At 42.2% G+C, this 26,898-nt stretch overlaps 1 protein-coding gene across 1 annotated transcript in view; it reads left to right on the forward strand.

The window, feature by feature from the left end:
- Positions 1 to 2,282: 2,282 nt before the first annotated feature.
- Positions 2,283 to 26,898, forward strand: part of LOC135113516 (uncharacterized) — a 179,935-nt gene continuing 155,319 nt past the window's right edge. Inside the window, 4 exon segments of the mRNA XM_064028755.1 lie at positions 2,283 to 2,385; positions 10,113 to 10,123; positions 10,508 to 10,667; positions 14,770 to 14,822. Of these exon segments, the coding sequence (XP_063884825.1) occupies positions 2,283 to 2,385; positions 10,113 to 10,123; positions 10,508 to 10,667; positions 14,770 to 14,822 (327 nt within the window).

The following is a 26,898-nucleotide window of genomic DNA, read 5'->3' on the forward strand; positions in this document are numbered from 1 at the left end:
CCTTTCTTATCCCTCCCTCCCTTACTCCCCATCATTCCTATCATGCCATGTAGTAAGGAAACTTTTTTATTTATTTATGGTCGAAAACTGGAAAAGTCACATTACCGCTGGATCATTCTCTCTCTCTCTCTCTCTCTCTCTCTCTCTCTCTCGTCTCTCTCTCTCTCTCTCTCTCTCTCTCTCTCTCTCTCTCTCTCTCTCTCTCTCTCTCGAGTTTTTGGTTCAGTCTTTTTAATATTATCTTGGGGTTTACGTTCCTGCCTTCGATAATGAAAAAAAATAAAAATAATATATGAAAGTCGACGAATTAAGTGAGGTTGGAGGCGGCAGGGAGTGATTAGGGAAGCTTAGGGCAGGATCAGGTGTCGCTTCTATCTTCTTCCTCCTCCTCCTCCTCCTCCTCCTCCTCCTCCTCCTCCTCCTCCTCCTCCTCCTCCTCCTCGTTGTTGCCAGCTGAGTTTTCCGAATCCTTGCTTTTTTTCTCTTATTCTCTAGTTTATTCATTTAATACCTATTTCTCCTTTATTTGGTCTGATTTCTTCACGTCCCATTCTTTGTTCTCTTCTTTATCCATTGTTTTATTCTTACGTTTGTCTTTATTTGCAGCTTTATTCTTCTTATTATCTATCTTTTTTTTTTTTATATCTGTGTCACGTTCTTGTTTTTCTCAACTCTTCATTTCCTACCTACTTATTTTGTCTTTTTTTTTTTTTTAATATTGCTTTATATATCTTTTACTCATATTTATCTCACTCATCCGTTTCGCTCAATCTCGTGTGTGTGTGTGTGTGTGTGTGTGTGCTGTGTGTGTGTGTGTGTGTGTGTGTGTGTGTGTGTGTGTGCTGTGTGTGTGTGTGGTGTGTGTGTGTGTGTGTGTGTGTTTTCTCGTTTACTCCTCGCTTAATTTCTTTCTGTCTCTTTTTTACTTCTCTTGATGTTAAAATACTATAATCATCTAGCACTTTTCTTCAACTTTGCTTTTCTTACGCTTGCATATTGCTTATCCTTCCCACTTACTCCTCTTATGTACTCTTAAACTCCTTAATGGATCCTTTACTTGCAGCGTTCTTCATACTTGATACGTATCTTGCATGGTGTGATAATCTTATCTTCTTCACTTGTTTGGATTTTTGCATAATCTCAAGTTCTCTTTCCTTATTTTTTTCTTTTTCTGCTTCTCTTTTATATCTACGTCTCTGAGTGTGTGAGTGAACGACTGACTGACTGACTGACTGATTGATTGGCTCTCTAACTGACTGACTGACGGACTGACTGACTAACTACCTAATTGACTGACTGACTAACTACCTAATTAATTGACTGACTACCTAATTAACTGACTGACTGACTGACTACCTAATTAACTGACTGACTGACTGACTACCTAATTAACTGACTGACAGACTAACTACCTAATTAACTGACTGACTGACTAACTACCTAATTAACTGGCTGACGACTTACTAACTGACGTCTCTGAGTGTGCGAGTGGACGATTGACTAACTGACTGACTGATTAGCTTTATACCTGACTGACTGACTGACTATCTAATTTACTGACGACTTACTGACTGAATGCCTGACTTACTGACTTACTAACTGAACGAGTGAATGAACAAATTACCAGCCTTGCTCATTTATTCATCCTCTCATTGACTGACTCACTGATTAACTGCCTAACTGAATGAATAAATAAACCATCAACCTTCTTGCTCCCTCACTCATCCGTTCATTGACTCACTGATTAACTGAAACACCGACTGATTAATCTCCTCCCACGTTCATTCTTTCCCTTTCGTTCTTCATACCTCCCTCCTTCACTCTTCTCTCTCACCCACTCGTTCAGCCACTCATTCACCCTTCCCTTCTCTCCTTGCCCTGCCTTGCTTACTCCTCTCACTCCCGCCAGGCCTCGTTGCGTAGTTTGGCGGAGCAGCTGCCGAGAGTCCCGGAGTGGCCTTCAACGCGTTTACGAGTATTTGTGAAAAGGCTTCGTTCTGTCTATTCAGGCGGCCATCAGCTGCACAAACTCAACTGCTTATGTTTCTCTCTTCTCCAGCCTCCTCCTCCTCCTCCTCCTCCGCCTCCTCCTCCTCCTCCTTGTCGTCGTCTAGTCTATTCGCATCCTTATCCTTCTTCACCTCTCTAATGCCACTATACTTGTCATTCTCTCTCTCTCTCTCTCTCTCTCTCTCCTCTCTCTCTCTCTCTCTCACCGGCGCGCCTCTTCCCGCCCCTCCACAGCCTCACATCACGCCCCTCATGGCCCTTCACGCTGGGTCATGAATGCAACACTCTTTCGCGTTAATTTGACCCTCCAGCTCGACCTTCTGGAAGCCGAGGAGCTCTCACAGCCTCTCCTGACGGCGCTGGAACGTGTCTTCAGTAAGGGGGTTCGTTTCTTTGCCTCTCTCTCAGCTCCTAAAAACAAGAGGCGTCTAAACCAGGGCGATTTTAATGTCCAAATGGATTTGCCTTTAGGGGGAAAGTGTTTGTTTTCCGTTGTCTCTCTCTCTCTCTCTCTCTCTCTCTCTCTCTCTCTCTCTCTCTCTCTCTCTCTCTCTCTCTCTCTCTCTCTCTCTCTCTCTCTCTTTTAAAGCTTCTTGCGATTTCTTTTCAAGTTTCCTTTGTTATTTTTTTCTTTTTTTCCTTCTTCCCTTGAGTCAGTTAGTTGTCCCCCTGCGGTGTTGTGTCATTATGTTTATGTTAGGGTAAGTTAAACCATGTTACGTTGTATTGAATGAAGTTTGCTTTGCTTAGGTGATGTTAAGTTGTGTTTGGGTACATAAGATTGTGTTTGCCTTAGTTTGGTTTGGTTTGGTTTGGTAAGGTTTGGTGAGGTTAGGTTAGATTAATTAGATTGAGTTTCGCTTAGTTTGTTTACGTTATGTTAGTTTAGGTTAGATTAGATTGGGTTAGAGTATATAAGACTGTGTTCGGTTTAGTTTGCTTTGTTTTAGCTAGATAAGATTTGGTTAGGTTAGATTAATTAGACTGAGTTGACTTACTGTGATTTGGTCTGATTGGTTATGCTACGTTAAGTTCGGTAGGTTGTTAGATTAATTATACTGAGTTTGGCTTACTGTGATTTGGTTTGGATTCTGTTATGTCAAGTGTGGTTAGTTTAAATTAATTAGCTTGAGTTTCGCTGACTGCCTTGGTTTGGTTTGTTTATGTTAGATTATGTTAAGTTAGGTTAGACTGAATTAGCTCTGACTTCATGTGATTCGCTTCGATTTGGTCTGGTTAAGTTAGATTAGAATTCCTTGCCAAGTGTCATGTCACCATCTCATCTGACTTTCACCTCGCCCTTACGCACCGAAATGGAAAACTGAGACGCAGGAGATTCTTTTACGCTTCAAGGTCTGTGGTTTCATCGTACCCAATGGTTTTTTTATGCCTTACCTGGCCGGGGTCGCAATTAAGGTACCGAGTGAGGCTGATCCTGCTGCTTGACTGAAATCCATCCTGTGATATCAACCTAAAATCCATGAAAACAAATACAAAAGGCAGAGGATAATGATTACAGGTATGAGTCTTGAGGTGTCAGTGAAGGCCTTGCGGTACACTTTCATTATGGTACGTACCTAAAATACTGCGTTTCATCTGACATTAGGGTACACATGTTATGAAATAGACAGTGAGGTACACTAACCAGCTTGCCTTCATCTACACATAGTATACCAAACTACGGTACAAACACTTTCAAACAGACACTGCGGTACACTAAACATTACGGTACGGACATGAACAAACTCTACGGTACACCAAGCACTACGGTACACACATGAAAGACGCAACAGTACATCAAACACTATTACACAGGCATTGCGGTACACCAGCCATTACGGTACAGCCACTACGATACACCAAACATTACAATACACACAAAAACTACGGTACACATGAAATAGACACAAAGGTACACCAGACACTCCAAACACACTGGGGTACGTCAGGTACAGGCATTGCGGTAAGGTACAGAGCGCCTCTCGTGCCGCCCCTCGTTACCGTACCTGGCCGCGGGATCCCTGAGGTGCGGACAGGCGGCCAGGTAGCGGCAGGTACGGAGCGCCGCGGTGATTAGGAGCGCTGGAGCAGGTCATTAGTTGAGATTAGGAGGGAAGGGCACCGTGGAGGAAGCGCAAGGAGGAAAGAAGTTCTGGCCTCCACATTACAAAGAATAACGACCCCTTGTGACGACCATTTACACAACTCCGCAAGTCGTAAGCGAGGGAGAGGTACTGCACGACCCCAGGCATCTATACTCACCCCTTCCCCAGCCCCCATCTCCTCCCCTCCACAGCAACGCACGCACACGCAAACCCCACACACACGCACCCCTTTTGTTCCCTTATTACCATACAATAGCGGGTTTACTCAGGGATAAAGGTGAGTTAAGGCGTGTAAGTAAATAAGTAAAGCAACAATAGCATCCTACCTGCACCTAAATTGCCGGAAACAACATGGAATTACGTCTGGGAAATCTGAAGGCATTGTGTGATCTTCTCGTTTTGAAATAACCTCATTTTTGTCTCAGGAAAAAAAAAAAACGTGAAATGGAGTTGTTTAGGAATTTCCCGAGCTGGAGCATGAGGAAAATTTGAGAAAATGAAGTGAGGAGGAGGAGGAGGAGGGAGGAGGAGCAGGAGGAGGATGAGGACGAGAAAATGGACAGCAGTAACGAAAAAGCGAAAGTATGTTACGAAAACGATGATTGAATTGACATGGAAAAGACACGGGGGGATAAAAGAAGGTAATAGAAGAAAATGAGGAAATGAGGAGGATATGATGAACACTGACGAGAAGAGTAAAGTGCTTGATGAAAATGACGTGCTAAAATATATGAAAGAAAATAAAAATGTTGTACAGAAATAAGAAGATAGACAAAAACAATGAGGAAGAATTCAGAAAAATGTGCAAGACAAGAGATAAAAAAAAAAAGAAAAGGCAAAGACAAAGAATGAAAATAAAGAGGAGGATGTGCAGGAAACAAAAAAAACGATGACGAAGAAGGGAATGAATAAAACATAAAAAACGTAAATATAAACAAGACACTATAAAAAGAAGATGGAGAAACAGGATAAAATAAACAAAGGCGAGGAAAACAGAAGAAAAAGACGAGAAAGACACAGAAAACGTGAACATAAAGAAGACAAAACAAAAAGGAGAAGGAAAAGAAACAGATGAAATAAACGATGACTAGAAAGGAAAAGGAAGAGACGAAGAACACATACAAAACGAATATACAAAGAAGACAAAAACAAAGAGGAGGAGGAAAAGAAGCAGGACAAAATAAAATATAACTAGAAAGGAAAAAAAAGACACGATAGACATAGAAAACGTAAAAAAATTAATGATACAAATAGAAACAAGGAACGAAAAAAAGTACCCTAACCACCGAAGACTTACGGTAAAGAGAAGGTGAATCTGTGATGTATGTGTGACTGAACGCTTTTGCCAGACAGGTTAATGCCGTCACTACACACACCTGGCCCCCTCTCTCTCTCTCTCTCTCTCTCTCTCTCTCTCTCTCTCTCTCTCTCTCTCTCTCTCTCTCTCTCTCGTTTTCGCTCCAGTTCAATCTTTCATGTTTTTTTCTTCGTTTTGTCTCTGTTTAATTGTCTTTGTAACTTTGTTGTATTGTTTTTCTTTTTCTTTTTTTTTCGTTTCTTTTTTCTTTTTTCCTTCTTTCTTTCTTTCTTCTTCTTCTTCTTCTTCTTCTTCTTCTTCTTCTTCTTCTTCTTCTTCTTCTTCTTCTTCTTCTTCTTCTTCTTCTTCTTCTTCTTCTTCTTCTTCTTCTTCTTCTTCTTCTTCTTCTTCTTCTTACTACTACTACTACTACTCCTACTACTACTACTACTACTACTACTACTACTACTACTACTACTACTACTACTACTACTACTACTACTACTATAACATTTCTCACGTTCTCTGTCTCTCCTCCTCCTCCTCCTCCTCCTGCACGTTCTCTCCTTAAGGTAGCCGTGATCACTACAGTATTGATTCCTGCTAGTGCTTGCTTGTTCAGCCGACCCGCATCTCTCTCTCTCTCTCTCTCTCTCTCTCTCTCTCTCTCTCTCTCTCTCTCTCTCTCTCTCTCTCTCTCTCTCTCTCTCTCTCTCTCTCTCTCTCTCAAGTAAATCCTCGGTAAATGGATTCTTAGTCAATAGGAGAAGGTAGAGAGAGAGAGAGAGAGAGAGAGAGAGAGAGAGAGAGAGAGAGAGAGAGAGAGAGGAGAGAGAGAGAGAGAGAGAGAGAGGACACAGTAGCCACTCACTCTCCTCAATGACCTAATCACAAATACTCCAGCTTTATGAGGCTCGTATATCTCATGGGTAGATAAATGCTTTCATAAACACACACACACACACACACACACACACACACACACACACACACACACACACACACACACACACACACACACACACACACACACAAACACAACACACACACACACACACACACACACACACACACACACACACACACACACACACACACACACACACACACACACACACACACACACACACTCTTTAGGTCACGTACAGTTAGTGATGCGTTTAATTTTATCTTGTTTTTTATTTATTTTTTTAAGTAAGGTTCATGTTATTTTACTGTTTTTTTTTATATATATACTTAGATTTTTCTGTGTTTAGTAATGGTAGTAGTAGTAGTAGTAGTAGTAGTAGTAGTAGTAGTAGTAGCAGTAGTATGAAATGAAAATGTTTACTCCCAGTGTTCGTAAACAGGAATTTATCTTTCGTTTATTTATAGAAGGGGGGAAAAATTACTCTTGTTTATCCCCATAGTTTTTATCCCCAGTTAACCATTGACCTGTCGTGATTTTATATAAAAGGTGAATTAACTACAACCTTAATATAGGGAGTTTTTTTTTTTTTTTTTTTTTTTTTTTTTTTTTTTTGCCCCCTTCAAAAAAAATGTTGTTTTCTGGCTGTTTACAAGGGCGAAACTCCACGTTACAGGATTACATTTGGTGGGAAAACTTCATATCAAGCAGATTACGTTTATTTATGCTGGCTGTGTGTGTTTATTAAATGTGTGTGTGTGTGTGTGTGTGTGTGTGTGTGTGTGTGTGTGTGTGTGTGTGTGTGTGTGTGTGTGTGTGTGTGTGTGTGTGTGTGTTGGTATGCAAAGCTCCAAATTATTTATCATATGGACATTAATGTGTATATATTAAATAATTTATTGCTATTCATACGTACCAGCTATTTTTAGTCAATAAACTAACTAACTAACTAACAGTGTGTGTGTGTGTGTGTGTGTGTGTGTGTGTGTGTGTGTGTGTGTGTGTGTGTGTGTGTGTGTGTGTGTGTGTGTGTGTGTGTGTGTCGTTCGAGTAAGTTTCTCTTTGGTTTCCTTCATACTTAACTCAACCTTGTATTTCATGTTTCTGCATTTTCTCTTCATATTTCTCTGCTGCAGTCACGTTAACATTAAACCTCACTGCAAAACAAATCCTTCCGTAGACACTCAAATCAGAGCACAAGGTCAGCTATTTATTAATCTTGTCTGTTGTTGGAAAAAAAAACGTCAAATTTTGTACGAGATTACGTAAAAAAATGTCTAACGTTGAAAGAGCAGCACCTTGCAAAAATGACTCTATTCGTCAGCCGTCGTGTGCATATATCAAGTTTTCTCTCACGAACTTGGGTGTTTGCGGCGTCTCGGAGCGAAATATGCACACAAAACCCTCTCAGTCATCCCACGCAACACCAAACTCCGCCTTAAGTTCTCCACACGCAGGAATAATTCATAATACACATCCTACGTCTTCTGCCTCCCCCTGCCTCCTCTGCCTCCCCTGCTTCTTTCTTCCTCCTCCTGCATTCTCCATTTTTCCTCCTATTATCTTTCTCTTGTCATCTCCGTTCTTTCTTTCCTTATCTTCCTCGTGTCATCTTCGTTCTTTGTCCTCTTCCCTCCTCCTCTTCCTCCGCCTTTCTCTCTGCCTCCTTTTGTTTTGGTTCTCTTTGCTTTCTGAATTTCTCTTAGTGTTTTCTTATCCTCTTCTTATAGTCTCTCTTTTTTCTTTTCCTTCTCTTCTTCCAGCTTCTATTTCTTCCTCCTTTCTTCATTTTGCTTAATCCTCTTTTCCTTTATTTATCTTCCTGTCACCTCCATCCTTACTTCTCTTCGTCCACCTTACTTTTAACTCCTCCTCCTCCTCCTCCTCCTCCTGCTGCCTCTCTTCGTCTTTTTTTCCTCCTCTCTTTGTTTTGCCTAATCCACTCTTCCTATCTTCCTCCTCCTGTCATCCCTGTTTTTACTCCTTCTCCTCCAGCTTCACTCTAAATCCTGCCTGCCTCCTTCTCCCTCGTCTTGTCGCTGTTCTTTCGCCTCACCCTCCATCCTCTTCACCCTCTTTGTACAGCAGCGTGTGGAAAACTATGCAAAAACCGCGTGAGGAAGACTCGGATCAAAAAGAGTTATTGTAGCATCCAGAAACACGGCGCCAGTAATGCAGCAGTCCCACATCAGCACCGTAACATGCACGCACAGCAGTACCTACCTTATCACCATTACACGCTGCGAAATAGTACAGTACCTCGCCGCGAAACAGCCAGTTTAAACCGCAACACAACGCTGTACATACCAGAGACATACGGCGCCACGTTGCTCGGTGCACCTCTTAGCTTACAGTCTGTCCCATGCACCGCACCACCACACCACACCATACCTGAACTTCACACCGTAAACACCCACATTCGCCACTCACTCTCTGCTGCCCACATCATTCACCCACCCACACCCACACCCACATATCTTATCCTATATTGTGTTGTTGCCATTTCACGTATATCCACACTACACCCACATCCACTACTGGCATATCCACATGAGTCCACTTGTTTTGTTGTCCTGACCACCTGACTACCACGCCATCACTACGGACTACCCCACATCCATCCATGCCGCCACACCACTATGCCATCACCACTCACACACGTCTTCCCCACACCCCCACCACACCACCACACCACCACACCATGTTGCGTCACAGCTAGCTAGTTAGTTTCAAGGTTTCGCTCTCATCTCGTCATTCCCTTCAATTCACGTCTACAATGAGAGAGTTGTTGCCGCGACTGGCTGGCATCCTTAGTGCATCTTGCGAGTCACTTCCTCCTCGCAGCCTTGAGTGTAACTGTGCCTAGACGCGCCTTGCTGTGTCTTGCTGTGCGTTGCTGTGTTTTGCAGGGCCTTGCTGTGCTCTTTTGTATCTTTTACCTTGATGTGCCTCGCTATGTCGCCTCGTAAATTGTTCTATCTTGCTGTACCTTGTTGTGCCCTGCTGTGCCTTTCTGTGTGTTACTGTGTCTTGCTGTGTCTTGTTGTGTCTCTGCCTCTTACCTTCGTTATTTCCTTCTCTCCTTTCTTCTTATCTTTCCCCTGTCATCTCTTCTCTTTCTCTCTCTTCTTCCATCTCCTTTAGACTCTTTCTCTCTCGTGTGAAGCCTTTCTGTGCCTAGCTGTGGCTCGCCGTGCCTCGCCGTGCCACTTGGCCTCGCTGGCTCCCTCATTGCAAAGATAACATCACTCACTCCTCATAAAGCGTCCACAGCGTTAACCTTAAAGATACAAAAATACGAGATTAAGGTGAACTGCCAGACCCGAATGTCGCCGAGCTAACTCACGAGCCTTCCTGCCCTTCCATTCAGTGTGTAAGGGAGGCTGGATTAGATCTGCAAAAGCACCATAAAAGTAGAAAGGCCTACTTAATTGCTGCTCTCAGAAAAGTGAATGGAAAAAGCAGTGAGTTTTATAATACCACACCTAACCACACAACCTAACGTAACAAACCTAACCTAAACTAACCACACTAATTTTGTTACTGTTAACCCTTTGATTACTATTTGCTACATCTTTCCTTAGTTGTTAACCACTCTGAGACATCTTTATTTATTCTACAGTCACCTCCAGTCGTAAATTTAAACTGGGTAGAAATTGCAAACTCAACAGAAATTGCTTATAAAGATTTCATGTATTACTTCTGGTTGTGTTAATTGTTACGTATCGCAGTGAAAGGGTTAACAGGAAACCATAAGCCACACTCAACCCTTTGCCTGTTATGTCTCCTCAAGTTCAGTACAAAGTATGGTGGAAGTTTAGCGAGTAATGTTGAAAAAAAAAAAGACTTAAACCTGTGTTCTTAAATGCTGTGGTCTCTTATAAGGACTATTTTCAAACACCACAGACAGTATCATTCGGGATTTTTTTTTTATTTATTTATATTTTTTTATATCACTGACGACACAGAATCCTCGTTAAATCATCACTACAATGTATCAAGACACTTATCCTCTGCCATCTGACTTTATTTTCGGCAGTCTTTTGGGAACTGGTACTTACGTGAGGCTTTCTTTTTTTTTAACCTAATAATTTTGTTACCATTGGCCAGTGACCCTCTTGCATTAAAAAAAAAAAAAAAAAAAATAGATGACATTACTCTGTAGAACCATAACAACTTCCACTACAGACTGTTGACATAGTAAGAGACATCCCTCAAGGACGCGACTCACGGCAAAAGCAATTGAACAGAGAACCTGAAACATTACGGCCACACACCTGCTCGTCACGCCTGCTTGTCATGGACTGCAGTGTCGACATGGAGCGCCAAAACCACAAAGCATATTCCGGTGTGGTGGGAAAAAATAGTTAAAAATGTTCGCCTGTCAAAATGGAATAACTGTGAAACTGATTATTTTATTTATTTATTTATTTATTTATTTATTTATTTATTTATTGTCTTTATTTTGATATATATTTTTGTATTTTCTGTATTTTGTATTTGTATTCCATTTATTTATACATTTATTTTATTTATTTATCTATTTTTTTTATTTATTTATTTATTTAATGTGTGTGTGTGTGTGTGTGTGTGTGTGTGTGTGTGTGTGTGTGTGTGGACATCAATATCAACGATGAGGCATTTCACACCTTTTCGTCTCTACACTCAATTCTGCCTCCGTGGAATCGCTTAAAGTCGCTCTAATGAAACAAGTGCCGCGGTATAACAGGTGGCTGAAGGGTCACACTGCATCAGCCTCGTACCCACTGACGTTTCTAATCCGGCGCGCGTCACTTGTCTGTTATTTAGTGGCCTCCGTCAGCCTCATGCAGCAGTAACGCCCGTAAATGTCACAGCGATGGAGGGCTTATTGACACTCGCTCACATTTTCGCTACAAAATTCTCCTGCTTCTTCCAGTCACGCGCGCACGCACACACACACACACACACACACACACACACACACACACACACACACACACACACACACACACACACACACACACACACACACACACACACACACACACACACACACACACACACACAGAGAGAGAGAGAGAGAGAGAGAGAGAGAGAGAGAGAGAGAGAGAAACGGACAAAAGAACGGAATATTACCACGCTAGGACAAAAAAAAAAGAAAAGAAAAAAGAAAAAGAAACTTGACGAGGCTTTCATTCCGAGGGCGGGACTTCAGCCTCCACTCAGGGCCTCCTCATCACCCTCGCGAGCAACAGGCAAAGAGCAGAGAAGCGTCGGGAGAGGCAGAAAAATACCTGGGGGTTTGTTATCGCCTCTTTACTTTCTCCATCAAGGGTGGAATGATGCCCCTCAAGCACCAATACCGGAACTTCCCCCTAACTTTGTAAGGGAGGACTAAGAGCAGCCTCCGTCGGGATCCTCCCTTGCCTTCTTCAGGAGTTCGGTCTTAAGGTGGTGAGGTGCGTGAGTATGCTGATGGAATAACTAGTTTGCTTATTTCGTTACGTGAAATTGGTTGATATGTTTAGTGTGTGTAATTGTGTGTGTGTGTGTGTGTGTGTGTGTGTGTGTGTGTGTGTGTGTGTGTGTGTGTGTGTGTGTGTGTGTGTGTGTGTGTGTGTGTGTGTGTGTGTGTGTGTGTGTGTGTGTGTGTGTGTGTGTGTGTGTATGTATGTATGTTGTCCTTATGTCTCACTCAGCCAGCCAATAGACAAATAAGGAGATTGTGTGTTTGAGAGAGAGAGAGAGAGAGAGAGAGAGAGAGAGAGAGAGAGAGAGAGAGAGAGAGGGGGGGGGAGAAAGAGTGAGAGTACATGTGTTATACATCATGTGCAAATGTTTATATGATGTTAATGGTTAGTTAGACCCCGGAATGCGTGTAAACATCTCTCTCTCTCTCTCTCTCTCTCTCTCTCTCTCTCTCTCTCTCTCTCTCTCTCTCTCTCTCTCTCTCTCTCTCTGGAATGTCGTACTATTAAACTCGCGGCACTTCTTTGCTGTATCAAGTACGTTGCTCTTCTGGTAAACCAATTAAGTGCATGCTTCCCTTCACTCACTAAGCTTACTTGCCTCAGTTCTTCCCCGCTTCACTCCCGCCAGCTCCCTCACACTCCGCCCCAGCATCTCCATTAGCCTCGCCTCACCTTTTATGGAAGAGTTACTTTGCCTTTTTCCTTCTCTTGATTTTTTTTTTCTTTTCTTTTCAACGACCTGGTTTCTTGCGGTTGAGTGGAAAGTGCATAGAGTTTTGTGAGGGATAGTTTTTGTTAGTTTGTGTAGGGAAGAGAGAGAGAGAGAGAGAGAGAGAGAGAGAGAGAGAGAGAGAGAGAGAGAGAGAGAGAGAGAGAGAGAGAGAGAGAGAGAGAGAGAGAGAGAGAGAGACCAGACAAAAAATAATGAAAGCTCAAGTTCACATCAGTCTGAACGATCAATTTTGGCCACATTCCATTTAAATCATTCATCGTCGCCTTTCATGACCTTTCAAACGGCCTCCTCCTCCTCCTCCTCCTCCTCCTCCTCCTCCTCCTCCTCCTCCTCCTCCTCCTCCTCCTCGCTCTGGACCCTGCAGTTCCTTATAGATTATCACCAGTTTCGCTTCAGCCTGACCTTCTGAGAGGAGAAAAAGACGTGTGTGTGTGTGTGTGTGTGTGTGTGTGTGTGTGTGTGTGTGTGTGTGTGTGTGTGTGTGTGTGTGTGTGTGTGTGGTATTTATTTATATATATATGTTTATTTTTAATCGTCTTCATCACTGATACTAGTACTTATGTTGCAACAAAAACATCAGCAACAACAATTATTACTAATACGTTATCACTACTACTACTACTACTACTACTACTACTACTACTACTACTACTACTACTACTACTACTACTACTACTACTACTACTAATGACACTACAACAACGAGAAGACCAACAACAACAATAACTACTACTACTACTACTACTACTACTATTACTACTACTACTACTGCTGATACTACAACAACAAGAAGACAACAACAACAACAACTACTACTACTACTACTACTACTACTACTACTACTACTACTACTACTACTACTACTACTACTACTACTACTACTACTACTACTACTACTACTATCACCACCACCATTACCACCACCACCACCACCACCACTACAGCACCTATTACCACAACCACTTTTTATAAACGAATATTTACCTGGCTGAATCTTTTCCCAACCTGAAAATGAGAGTGAGAAAAAAATAACAGCAGCACCCTTACTCCCCCCGACGAAGTTTAGATGCATCCCCAAAACTTGGCTCGTGATCCGCCTTAACGCTGCCTCTCCCGGGGACTTTTTGCCGCACAAACTCTGCCTTCATCTGGGCTTTATGGCGGGATACTTTTTCTTAAGAGCCTCAACTTGGCACACTTCATGACCTGGCCGCCCCTGATGCACGCCACTATGCCACCCACTCCTGCCTTCCTCCCTGATGTGACTCCTCTGTTTTTCTACCCTGCCACGCCTGTCTTCTTGATGTGATTCCGCCTCTCTCTTCGTCACTCTACCCTGCCACTCCCGCCCTCTGATGTGGTTTCTCTGTTCTCTTTACTCTGCCAGTCTCAAAGCTACCCTGTCACTCCTCTCTCTGATGAGGTTTCTCTATTCCTCTCCCTACCCTGTTAGTCTCAAAGCTACCCTGCCGCTCCTATCTGCCCTCTGATTTGGTTTCTCTATTCCTTTCCCTACCCTGCCAGTCTCAAAGCTGCCCTTCTTTCTACCTGCTGCCTGTCCAGTGATACGTATGTCGCCTCTACTACTAAAGAATGGTTATGGAGATTATTACGATGAGTCAATGAGAATATGGCACGTTTTTGTGGTGGAATGTTGGCTACTTTTCATTGTTGTGGGTGTAGTGGTGATGATGGTGCTTTGTAACTGATAGAAAAATAAAGGAATAGAAACAGAAAAGAGAAAAGAAGCGAAAGAGAGGAATGCTTGGTTGTTGATGGGAATTTGTTAAAGGGTAAGAGGAGAATGGTGGTAGTGTTTAGATGATGGTGAGGCGGCGGTGGTGGTGGTGGTGGTTGTTGTGTCTGCGGTGGTAGGTAATGGTTATGATGACGTATAGTGATTGTTAAATAAATATAGTGTTTGATATTTATTACTTAGATTATGCACTGAAAAGAAAGGAAATGTCGGTTCTGGTTCAAATCTTGGCGCCAACAGAAAAACATAAGAAGGTGGAAGTCGCGATCTCTGGGTGGGAGTTGCCAGATCTTTCTACTTACGCCACCTCCATTTTTTATCACGAGTCTCTTTCACCAATGAATAAAAAGAGACAATAGTACTATCAATAAAAAGCAAATATACCTCCTCACTAATTAAACGCAACACACGACTTAAACACGCCAAGAAACAAACATAACCCTAGTATTTTCATTCGTAGTTATCATGTAAGGCGAAATAAGGCAACTCTTTACCCACAATGCATCAGCTGAATTAACAGTGACGGACGGGACTCATAGAAGAACGCCGCGCGCTCTTGAGGTATTGTGACAAATGTTAATCGTTACCTTATTATGGACCATATTTTGAAACGTTTCTGTCCTCACCTCGACTACTCTCAAAAGGCCTTAGTTAAAGTGCCACGAGTTTTTAAGATTGTTTTTACGGTTTAAGTGACAGATTAGCAAGATTTTTATACACAATAACAGGAGAAACACAATTGATAACCTGACTTATGATCGATGTGGCCTTTAAAAACTGTCGTGGTGAAGGAGCGAAGTGTTTCTGAAGACAAATCTATCTCATAATGTGCATGTTCATACTCTTATGTGTCGCCTTCCTTGGATAGTGTCACTGGGTACTGTGGCCGATGGTACTCAGGTCATTTGGGTTTTAGGTCAGATTATCCTCAAGACAGATCGGCCTGAGTGCAAATAGGCTGGAGAGGGTGAATGGTTGTGTGGGTAGGTAGGTGGATGAATGAGTGGGTGGGTTGATGATGAGTGGATGGGTAGATGAATAGATGGATCGGTGGGAATCAGTGGTCAGGTGGATGGGTGGGTAAATGGATTGGAGAGGTGGTTGAGTGGATGTAGTTGAATAAGTAGATGGATGGTTTGGTGGAAAAATGACACAGAACACCAAGAGGACGAGGTAGAAATAAACTTTTTTTCATTTATTTATTTATTTTTTATTTAATTTTTGAAAGGAAAGGAGTAGGGAGGCTTGGGCCGAGGAAGGCAGGCAGGGCAGGAATAATAGAGAAGAACGTGCTTGAACTGAGAGAAAAGATAACAAGGGAGACCAAAGGGAAGGAAAGCGAAGTCGGTGAGGCGAAGAAAGCAATGTCAGGGAAAGAGAACTGTCTGCAGAGGAAAGCGTGCCACGAATAACAAGATGGCAGGAAAGGGAGAAGGATGATGTGATAGGACCGAGTGGGATGAAAGAACGTGTCGGGCATGAAACAGGAATAGGAGGGAATGTTTGTAGTAGGAGTGGCAGGAGTGATGGAAGGGAAGATGGGGTGTTAGGACTGTAAGAGGAGGGAGCGTGTGGGTAACTGAGGCAGGAGCATGAAGGATGGAATACAGGAAGAGAACGCAAGATTAGGAAGAGGAATTTAGAGTGGGGAAAAATGGTGAGGTGCGAGAGAAACTGATGAAAGATGAAGAAAGATAAAAAAAAATAGATAGAAGAATTCAGTAAAACTTAGGAAGAAAGAAATGGAGATAAAGATTAATTATTTGAAATTTTACCACCACAAGATCATTAAACGTCTGAAGAGTGAAAGGAGTTATATAGAAAGGAATGAAAGAAAACGCGATAGGTGACTAAGGATAACTCAATAAACAGAATTTATATTATTTAGATTTGAGCACCACAACAAAGAAAACGGATAAAAAGGAGAGAAAACGCGATGGGTGACAAAGAAGTAAGAGAACAGGAAGGAAGAAAACGGAGTGAAGGTGACGAGGAAGTGAGGAGGAGGAGAAACAGAAACAGGAGTGTGGAGGGACTACCTTGCTTTCATGAGTCTTCGTCAGTGCCATTAACCCCATTATTATGTCCCATTAGTGCTGCGGTGCCACGTGACTAATGTATTTGCTATGAATAACGGCGCATTATAACGATTTATGAGCGTGCGTGTGTATGTATGTGTGTATGTGTGTGCGTGTGTGTGTACTATGTATATGGTTTATGTGTCTTTGTTTATGTAATTTTGTACATTATTTTAGATATTTATGTCTGGCTGTTTCGTACGTATGTGTGTGTTTATTTATTTATTTATGCATTCATGTAGCTCTCTTTGTATGTATGTATGTGTATATTTATTCGTTTGTGTATGTATGTATGTATGTATGTATGTATGTATGTATGTATGTATGTATATCCCTTAGCATTCCTTCACTCTGACGTGGATTCATAACAGGAATAACCGTCTATTTACACCCACAGGAAAGTACTTCACACTAAGAGTGCGCAGTAAACACCCACATTGACCTGAGCACAGTGCAGGTGTCTTAAGTAAACCACTGGAGCTTTTTACGTCATTTTTTCCTCCCAGTAACTCTCTCCCCCTCACCCCGGTAGTGTCGTGAGCATGAGCATGTATTACTAGGGCTTCTGAAGCGCGTCGGGTCGCCACGCTCAAGTATTCCTTCAGTGTCTATTGTATTTGCTTATGTATTTTTGTTACGTTAACTAGTAGTCGATGTAATGCTTCGCAAGGAGTTTTAATATCCATCCTTCCCGCTCACGGTGAATGCAAACTACGTATTGACAAAGGTGCGAAGTTGCTTAGGCGTGCTGGCAACTCTAAACAGCTGACCAGTTAAGTTACAACAACAAGCGTTTATCCGGTGAGCAGCTTGACCCAGTGAGCCGTGAGACACTCCCCTCACTCACCACGTTCACCAGCAACAGGCCGAGAGCTTCACGCGTTGTAGTGTAGCGATGCAGTCTTACTTTCATTGGTATTGGTGCTTTGATTTTCTCTCCTCCAAGTGTTTTGTTGTACCGTGCGTTCCTTTGTGTTTGATGTTACTGTTTTCTTTCTTGTCAGTTCAACTTTTTTTTTTTTTTTTTTTTAGTCATTGGCGCTTTGATTTCCTTTCCTCTAAGCGCAATGTTGTTAAACCACACTTTCTTCTGAGTTTGATATTACTGTTTTGTTTCTTATCACTTTAACATTCTTCCTAATGTAGCGTTGCAGTCTTCTCTTCCTAAGAGTAAATTTGTAGTTTTTTTTTTTATTATTCTCGAAGTGTAAAACTACTGTATTTTTTTTCCTAAGTGCATCATAGTTCTTTTCTTTGCAGTAACTTCCTTCACACTTATAACATTCCAGAGTTATCTCCTCACAACCCCTTCACACTTATAACATTCCAGAGTTATCTTCTCACAACCCTTTCCTTCCCATTCGATCAAGCTTTTCCTTCTTTATAATCGTAACATTGCAGTTCTTTCTTTTTCTTCATACTGTTAAAACATTGCATACTTTTCCTTCATACTCGTAGCATAACATCGCAGTTTGTTCGTCTTACCATTACCACAGTGGCTTCTTGAGTGCATCAACCCACAGAACAATTCCCGGGGCGCCATCTATCACAGCCACAAATCAGTAAACACATTCTTCACGTTCCCAGGGACACGGCAGCCTCCCTTCCCCCTTCCCCCCTTCCCCTTGAGACAAAGCCATAACAAACCAATAACGTTTTCTTTGATCCCCACGCTGGAGTTTTCTTCTTCACGGCACAAGCAATATACTACTTTTTCTTTTAGTTATCCCTTTCAGTGGAGCAAGTAGGTACACCAATAACTTTTTAATCCTAATAGAATAGAAAACCGTGTATCGAGAACAGAAACCAGGGATGCTTGAAATTAAAGGTACGAGAGAGAGAGAGAGAGAGAGAGAGAGAGAGAGAGAGAGAGAGAGAGAGAGAGGGGGGGAGGGGACGGGGGGAAGAACCACACACACAGAATATATCTCGAAAAATCGGTTTTAATCCAATCCAACAAGCAAAAGTATGATACCAAAAATTCTTCCCTTACACCTGAATGTCCCCGCTAATTGGCTCACAGGTACACTCCCAAAGGACAGGTAAAAACGCCCCCAAGCTCAGAGGTCGTCATTCAAATTTGGAGGAAGATCGTGCTTGATGTGAGATGGCTGGTGTGTGTGTGTGTGTGTGTGTGTGTGTGTGTGTGTGTGTGTGTGTGTGTGTGTGTGTGTGTGGCAGGGGGTGAGTTGGTGATGTGGGGGGTTGGGTGTGTTTGAGAAGGAAATGTGCTTCACTAGATTTAATTTATTTCCTCTCCTTAAGAATGGTTTGGTGGTGGTGGTGGTAGTAGTAGTAGTAGTAGTAGTAGTAGTAGTAGTAGTACAAGTTGGTGTCGTAACTCATGTATTGATTTATAGACAGCATTTATATTTCCTATATCACACTAACAACAACAGCTACTACTACTACTACTACTGCAGTAATCACACACACACACACACACACACACACACACACACACACACACACACACACACACACACACACACACACACACACACACACACACACACACACTGATTACACTAATTTTTCCCTCTCGAACTTGAAATATCAGATAATCACGTGGCCCTTAATCTGTTTCTTCCACAACGATTTTGATTACATTCTCTCTCTCTCTCTCTCTCTCTCTCTCTCTCTCTCTCTCTCTCTCTCTCTCTCTCTCTCTCTCTCTCTCTCTCTCTCTCTCTCTCTCTCTCTCTCTCTCTCTCTCTCTCTCTCTCTCTCTCTCTCAGCTTCAGTTTTACGGGAATCTATACCGGTCGTATTCCCATCAATCCCTAATATGTTATAAATATCGGTTCAGCAAATATTGGCTATCAGTCTCCCACACGCCGCGGCCAAAAAAGTGGAGGGGAGACTCACGAATACTTGCAAAGGACGAGACAGTGCGTGGAAAAGTGTGGCTAAGAGAGTGTTTCGTGGGGGTCTGTGTGGATGGAGTGTGCTACTGTGGGTTCTGTGTGGAGTAAATGTGTGTATTTTTCCTTAGTTTTATTTTATTTATTTATTTTTTATTTTTTTTTATTTTTTTTTTTGAGAGAGGTGAAGTGAAATGGGTATGAACCTGTGTGGGTATCGATAAGGGTGCGTGTGAATGGGTGAACTGGTTGGGCATAGCTCGAGTGAGTGAATAAATGGGCTATCTGTTCTTCCTTCGAGTTCCTTTGTGGTGTATATTGGCGAAAGATGAGGTAGACTAGAAATGAGCCAACGGAGGATAGGATACTGTGAATAAAATAGCATTTGAATGGATAAGTAGTGGAACGGGATATGGATACGTGGATAACTGGCGTAAAAATAGTGAAAATGATGTAGATAAGGGTATATTTCAATGGATAGATGCAAAAAAACGTGGATAAGTGGAAAATTGGATGGATATTAGTTAATGACAGTGGGTAAGTATGCGTATAAATGGATAGATTTTTGTGAAGCTGCCTGTATGTTGGATAGAAGTATGTTGGGTACGGGAATGTGGTTGAGGGAAGAGATAGAAATAGACTAGCGATGTGTGTGATAGTTGACCGGTGGACTGGCGATAGTGTGGGATAGTGATGAAGTGAGCAGATACACAGCCACCATCACCCTCACCTCGTTTTCGTTTTTGTTTTCTTTAATAATAAAATAAACTTGTATTTATAAAGCCGAGGTCAGGAGTTTTTTTTTTTATCATTTTTAATCGTGAATTCGCTTTTTTTCCTTTCTTGTAATGAAAATGTTCCAACACAAACGGCTAGCTAGTAAAAAAGTGTGTGTGTGTGTGTGTGTGTGTGTGTGTGTGTGTGTGTGTGTGTGTGTGTCATTTTTCTGTCATATTGTACTTGTTAGGTTTTATTTAGTCTGTGTTTTTGTGGTCAATAAAATATAATGCAATATAAGTGTGTGTGTGTGTGTGTGTGTGTGTGTGTGTGTGTGTGTGTGTGTGTGTGTGTGTGTGTGTGTGTGCTCGTAACTCTATATTCCTATGCATACAAGATAGGCCTCCATCATTGGCAGTTTCAATTAATTTGCATAGATTAATTGGCGAGGCTGGGAAGGTCTGTGCGATAAGAAGAAATCCATTTTTTAACCCGTTCACTCCCAGCACAACAGCCTCCACCTCCACCAGGCAGCCAGGCAGGAGACGCCAGGCACAACCCTATCACGTGTCCTCTGATCTTGAGCCTTTTTTATCTCCTCCATCACATGTGTTTCCTTCAAGTCAAGTCGCTGTCGTATTGCTTGAGAAAGGTAAGAGATGCTATTTATATATCACTCGTGTTTTCTTTGGTAATATTGAGTTGTTTGCTGATAGAATATGACAAAGAGAAGGGTAATGCTCTGTAAATAACTATGACTTTTATTTATTTTTTTCATTTATTTATTTATTTTTTAGATTGTTGGTTAGAAGAGCGAATAAGTATTTATGTGAAAGTACAAATCTCAACATTGATGGAATTAACTGCTTTGAATTTCCCACATCAGCCGCTGCGCAATGTGGCTTAAAATACAGTGATTATTACGCAAATTAATCGCTAGACACGCGTGAAATTAGTGAAAAACAACATGACAAACGCGTGCATGTCAACTCTAACTGGCTTTGTCCTGAAGATTACAGACAGAAGATAACCTTGTCGTGACCCTTACCTCCTCCTCCTCTTCCTCCTCCTCCTCCTCCTCCACACACTCCTTGCGATTGTTTTTTAGGGGCTGAGGCGCCTTTGAGTGGCGGGCGCTGAGTGGAGGGAGCGTGGGGATCTCTACGTCAATTTATACCCAATCAAGTGAGCGTAGTTTGTAGCAAGATTCAAGCAGCGGTGTTTTCTTGGCAGTGTTTCCGTGACTCGCTTAGATGTGCGCTCTCCTTCTTCTTCTTCGTCCTCCTCCTCCTCCTCCTCCTCCTCCTCCTCCTCCTCCTCCTCCTCCTCCTCCTCCACCTCTTCTTCCTCTTATGTTCCTGCGCCTTTCATCCCTCCTGTCAGATCTCAAATATATTAGATTAAGTGGTGATTTTCTCTCTCTCTCTCTCTCTCTCTCTCTCTCTCTCTCTCTCTCTCTCTCTCTCTCTCTCTCTCTCTCTCTCTCTCTCTCTCTCTCTCTCTCTCTCTCTCTCTCTCTTTGCCACTTTATAAGCACAGCTCACAAGACGCTCAAAGTAAAGTGGAGACAATTGTGTTACATGATTGATGATGATGCAAGGACGAGGAGGAGGAGGAAGAGAGGGAGAAGATCGTGAAGGAGGAGGAGGAGGAGGCAGTGATGGAGATAAAGAGGAATGGAAAGATTGGAGAAAATTAGATGAAAAGATGAGGGAATGAAAGGTTTAAAAGTGGGAAGAGATAGAAAGAAATAAAGGAAGGAAGGAAGAATGGCGGGAAAAAGAAGAGGTAAAGAGAGGAAGTGTTCGAAAAGTGAGGTATATGAGAAACATGAAAGGAAAGAAGAGAGGAGGAGACACCGACGGAGGTAAAGACGAGAAAAAAAAAACAAAGAATAGAATAGGAGAAGAGAGAAGAAGCACAGAACATGAAGACGAAAGAAAGGATGAGGAGACGTAAAGGTAAAGAAGAGACAAGACAAAGACGAGGAAGACGAAGTGAAAAGGAGAAAGACAAAGAGACGAAAAAATGGAAACAAAAATATGAAGAACAGTAGCATGAGACTTAAAAATTGAAACCTTATCGACGAATTTCATAGCAGAGACAAGTATTATTGGAGAGATAACGAAGAGAAAGGGAGGACGAGGACAGTATTGAAGGGGCTGATAAGACCTGCTAGAGTACGAGATTAAGAAGCGGCGGGGTCTTCAGGGGAAACCATTTGGCAGGGGACTTGGCAAGGTGTGTGAGTGAAGGTGAGGGTGGTGACAGGTGTTTTTGTGCAGGTGGCATGAACAGGTGGCCAAGGACAGGTTGAAGGGAAGGACACCTGAGAGAGAGAGAGAGAGAGAGAGAGAGAGAGAGAGAGAGAGAGAGAGAGAGAGAGAGAGAGAGAGAGAGAGAGAGAGAGAGAGAGAGAGAGAGAGGGAAAGGGTTGACATCGTATTCTTAAACCCTTTATTCTCGCAGCAAGGCAGTTTTCAAAGGCCACAGAGATGATTAGTCAGGTTCCCATGTGTGTTTCTTATTTACGATGCAGAATCCTTTTTAAAACTGTCACCAGAATTATGAAAACGTACTTTACACTTCCCCAGTACTAAATCTTGCTAAAAAAAAAAAAAAAAAAATAGACGAAGTAAGACACAAACATACTAAAAAAATCAGGGAAATAGAACGCATGAATTAGGAAACAGAGAGAAACAGGACCGATAGAAAGTAAAGGAATTGAAGACAGGTACAAGGAAATACGAGGAAGTTGAGAGAGAGTGACGCGGAAAAAAAAAAAGGGAGAAACGCAGTTGGGAGGAGAAAGAGAGACACAGGACAGATAGAATAAAGGAGAGGTTAAGGATAGATACCAAGAAATGCGAGCAGGTTGAGGGAGAGTGAAGTGGAAAAAGGAGTGGGAAAAGCGAGTGAAAGGCTAGAGAGAGGCGGGCAGGTAAGAGTGACAGGGGGAGTTAAGGGGATGGAGTGTGAATGTAGGTAGACTAGGGATCACAAATTCCTCTTCCTTGAAACCCATGTTATTGCATTTGCCAGGCGGTGGAGGTGATGCTGCCTTGCTTCTTAATATCCCGCCGTGTTTTCTCGGTTCCTTTCTCTGTGTTTAGGTGTGTTTGTGTGTTTGTGTGGGTGTGGTTAGGGAAGGTGTGTTTCTTCTTCTTCTTCTTCTTCTTCTTCTTCTTCTTCTTCTTCTTCTTCTTTTCTTTTTTTTCGTTTTCTTCGTCTTCATCTTCTTTTACTTCGTCTTCTTTTTCTTCTTCGCATAACATCATTCAATCAATCTCTTCTTCTTCTTCTTCTTCTTCTTCTTCTTCTTCTTCTTCTTCTTCTTCTTCTTCTTCTTCTTCTTCTTCTTCTTCTTCTTCTTCTTCTTCTTCTTCTTCTTCTTCTTCTTCTTCTTCTTCTTCTTCTTCTTCTTCTTCTTCTTCTTCTTTATTGTTTTAGGAAATCTTTTGTTATATTTCGTTGTCGGTTTTTCTAGTAGTAATCCTCTCTCTCTCTCTCTCTCTCTCTCTCTCTCTCTCTCTCTCTCTCTCTCTCTCTCTCTCTCTCTCTCTCTCTCTCTCTCTCTCTCTCTCTCTCATAAACACGTTAACAATTAAGCAACACTAATACAAAGGCGAAGGACACGCGAGGCTCAACCCCCACGGATTTTACGGCTCTATCACGTGTCCCCCCACCTCTCTCTCTCTCTCTCTCTCTCTCTCTCTCTCTCTCTCTCTCTCTCTCTCTCTCTCTCTCTCTCTCTCTCAGGTACTGGAAATGCCTGGTGTTGGGTTTGCTGTCATGTGGTGAGGAAGGATAAGAGGAGGAGGAGGAGGAGGAGGACGAGGAGGAGCAGGAGGACATTGAGATTCGGGAATGGATGGGATGAGGTACACAGAATAGATGGAATGGAACCAGGTGAGGAGGAGGAGGAGGAAGGGATAGAGTTTGGGAAGACCTGAAGGAGGAAGAGGAGCAGGAGGAGGCTCTTTCCCTTTGATCTTGTAATTGATGCTTACAAGACGGCAGTTCCCTTGAGTTGAGACATTCGAAGCTTCACTCACCTCTAAATTAGCGTCCGACTCCCCAGCGTGATCTTTCGAATCGCTTCTCCTGTGTGTGTGTGTGTGTGTGTGTGTGTGTGTGTGTGTGTGTGTTCCTTGCCTTTCGTGTTTTACTATTATTGGCCGTAGTTGTCTTGTTTATGGTTCATGGTGGATTGGGTGATGTTGTTGTTGTTGTTGTTGTTGTTGTTGTTGTTGTTGTTGTTGTTGTGGTAGTAATGGTTGTGTAAATGATCGTGAAAGTGATAGATGGTGATGGTGATAGAGTTGTTTTTCAATGGTAGTAATGGAAGTAGTAGTAGTAGTAGTAGTAGTAGTAGTAGTAGTAGTAGTAGTAGTAGAAAAGAAGCAACCCATTTACTGTAAGGAATGGTGACAGCGATAATGAAGGTAATAAAAGGGGTAGTAGTTTTCTGATTAGTAGTACAGTGCTGGTAAAAGGAATAGTATTAGTAATAGTAATAGTACCACCACCACCACCACCACCACCACCACCGTTCACCAAGCAGTAATATTCCTTCCTTTGTTTGCATTTCTCTTCCATTCTTATCTGTGTATTCTTGCTTCCCCCCGCCCATCTGGTTTCATGTGCCCATCCCTCCCCCCCTCTCTCTCTCTCTCTCTCTCTCTCTCTCTCTCTCTCTCTCTCTCTCTCTCTCTCTCTCTCTCTCTCTCTCTCTCTCTCTCTCTCTCTCTCTCTCTCTCTCTCTCTCTCTCTCTCTCTCTCCTTTATTACAAATGAGAAGACTTTCCCTTCGTATTTCATGAGTGTTTCTCCATCTACATATTGTCTCCCTTTCTTTATTTGGCTTCTCTGTTGTTCCTTCCTTCCTTCCTTCTTCGTGTGTATGTGCTTGCTTTTTCCTACTTCCTTTCTTTGCTTCTTCTTTCTCTTCATCCTTCTTTGTTCACAGATTGCATGTTCTTTTTTTCGTTTTCTTATTTCGTTTAGTGATATTATTCCTTTTTGTTGTTGTTGTCGATGTTTTTTTTTCATTTCTTCTCTTCCTTTCTTTGTGTCCGATTTTTATTATATTTTCCATTCCTTGGCTTATCATTTTTTTTTATTTATTTATTTATTTATTTATTTATTTATTTTTTTTTTTTTAGATATACTAGTGTTGATTCCCCTATTCGTTTCCTCCTCCTCCTCCTCCTCCTCCTCCTCCTCCTCCTCCTCCTCCTCCTCCTCCTCCTCCTCCTCCTCCTCCTCCTTCTCTTTGTCCTGAAAATAGTCAGCGGTTTCTATTCACTAGTTTACTATTGACTTTTCTTCGTATATTTTTGTAAATCTTTCTTTTTTCACTTAAATTTAACTTTATTCTTCATCTGTTCTTCTCTTCTTCCCCTTCTTTCTTCTACTTCTCCCCGAATCCTCCCGAGTTTCAGTTTCTTAACTTATTTTTATTTTTCTTTGTTTTTTTTTTCGATTCTAAGCTAACTTTTTCCTTCTCCTATTTCCATATTCCTCTCCTCTTTCTCCTCCCCTTCCTCTCTTCCTCCTCGAATTGTCTTGAGTTTCCATTCCTCGCCTTGCTGCCGTCTTTCCCTTCCATTTCAACATACAAAAGAACGCGCATTTTTCTACCCCTGCCTTCCCTCTTCCCCCATTCACTCGCGGCCCAAACCCTCCTTTCTCTCATCCAAAAAAGAACACACACTGCTTCTGTTTCGTTTTCCCATTCCATTCTCGATTCGCGCCCATTCCACTGTCCCCTCGTTCTCCCATCTCCCTTGTAGTCTCCATTCTCTCTCCCATCTTCTCCCTCCTCCTCCTCCTCCTCCTCCTCCTCCTCCCACCAGCACAGTTGTGGACGTTCCTAGCTCTGAATTATGTACCATTATTTTGCTGCCAACAGAGAATGCAGGGCACGGTTCTCTGTACGTACTGTGTGTGTGTGTGTGTGTGTGTGTGTGTGTGTGTGTGTGTGTGTGTGTGTGTGTGTGTGTGTGTGTGAAAAATTAAAGATAGTTTGAAGTATATACCCAAAGTTGCTCTAAAATTGGCGTGGTTTTATTTTCCTTTTGCCTTATGGAAGTTCTTGAGTTAATTTGAGTTTGCTTGAGAGAGAGAGAGAGAGAGAGAGAGAGAGAGAGAGAGAGAGAGAGAGAGAGAGAGAGAGAGCAATTGTTATCTTAATTGTTATCGTAATCGGAAAAGCTTCCTTGCGGTGGTGGTGCTGATGGTGGTGGTGGTGGTGGTAGTAGTAGTAGTAGTAGTAGTAGTAGTAGTAGTAGTAGTAGTAGTAGTAATGGTAGTTGTAGTAGTAGTCGCATTAGTTGAGAGAGAGAGAGAGAGAGAGAGAGAGAGAGAGAGAGAGAGAGAGAGAGAGAAACAAAAGCAGAAATCAACAAACTTAACTAAACAAAAGTCAATAAATACAAAAATAAACCAACATTAACTCCTTCAAAAAAAAAATCAATAAGACCCAAATTAACAAGACTTGATCCCTTTAATAAAAACAAAAACAATAAACAAACAAACAAACAAACACTTACCTCACTTTTTTTTTCACCAGACCTTTAAATGAGAGAGAGAGAGAGAGAGAGAGAGAGAGAGAGAGAGAGAGAGTTTTATGCATGTGTGACGTAGTGTGTTAATATTTTACGTCGGGGGGTTTCACACTTACCTTTATGGGGCAGTTATTTATTGTGACAGGCTGTACATCTTCTTTTCTAATGCCCATGATTAACTATATAATTTCTTGCGTGGGGTGATAGTAGAGAGAGAGAGAGAGAGAGAGAGAGAGAGAGAGGGAGGGAGGGAGAGAAACTGCAAATGTACGAAGGAGGAAAGCCAGTGTAAGCTGAGAATTAAGGAAGGGAAGGAGGATGCGATGGAATGGAGGAGAAAGGGTGAAGGAAACGTAAAGGAGATAAGGAAGGAAAAGGAAGGAGAGTGTGGTGAAGGTTGGAGAAGGAA

The sequence above is a fragment of the Scylla paramamosain genome, chromosome 26 (assembly GCF_035594125.1).
Source record: "Scylla paramamosain isolate STU-SP2022 chromosome 26, ASM3559412v1, whole genome shotgun sequence".
In the NCBI taxonomy this organism is placed as follows: Eukaryota; Metazoa; Arthropoda; class Malacostraca; order Decapoda; family Portunidae; genus Scylla; species Scylla paramamosain.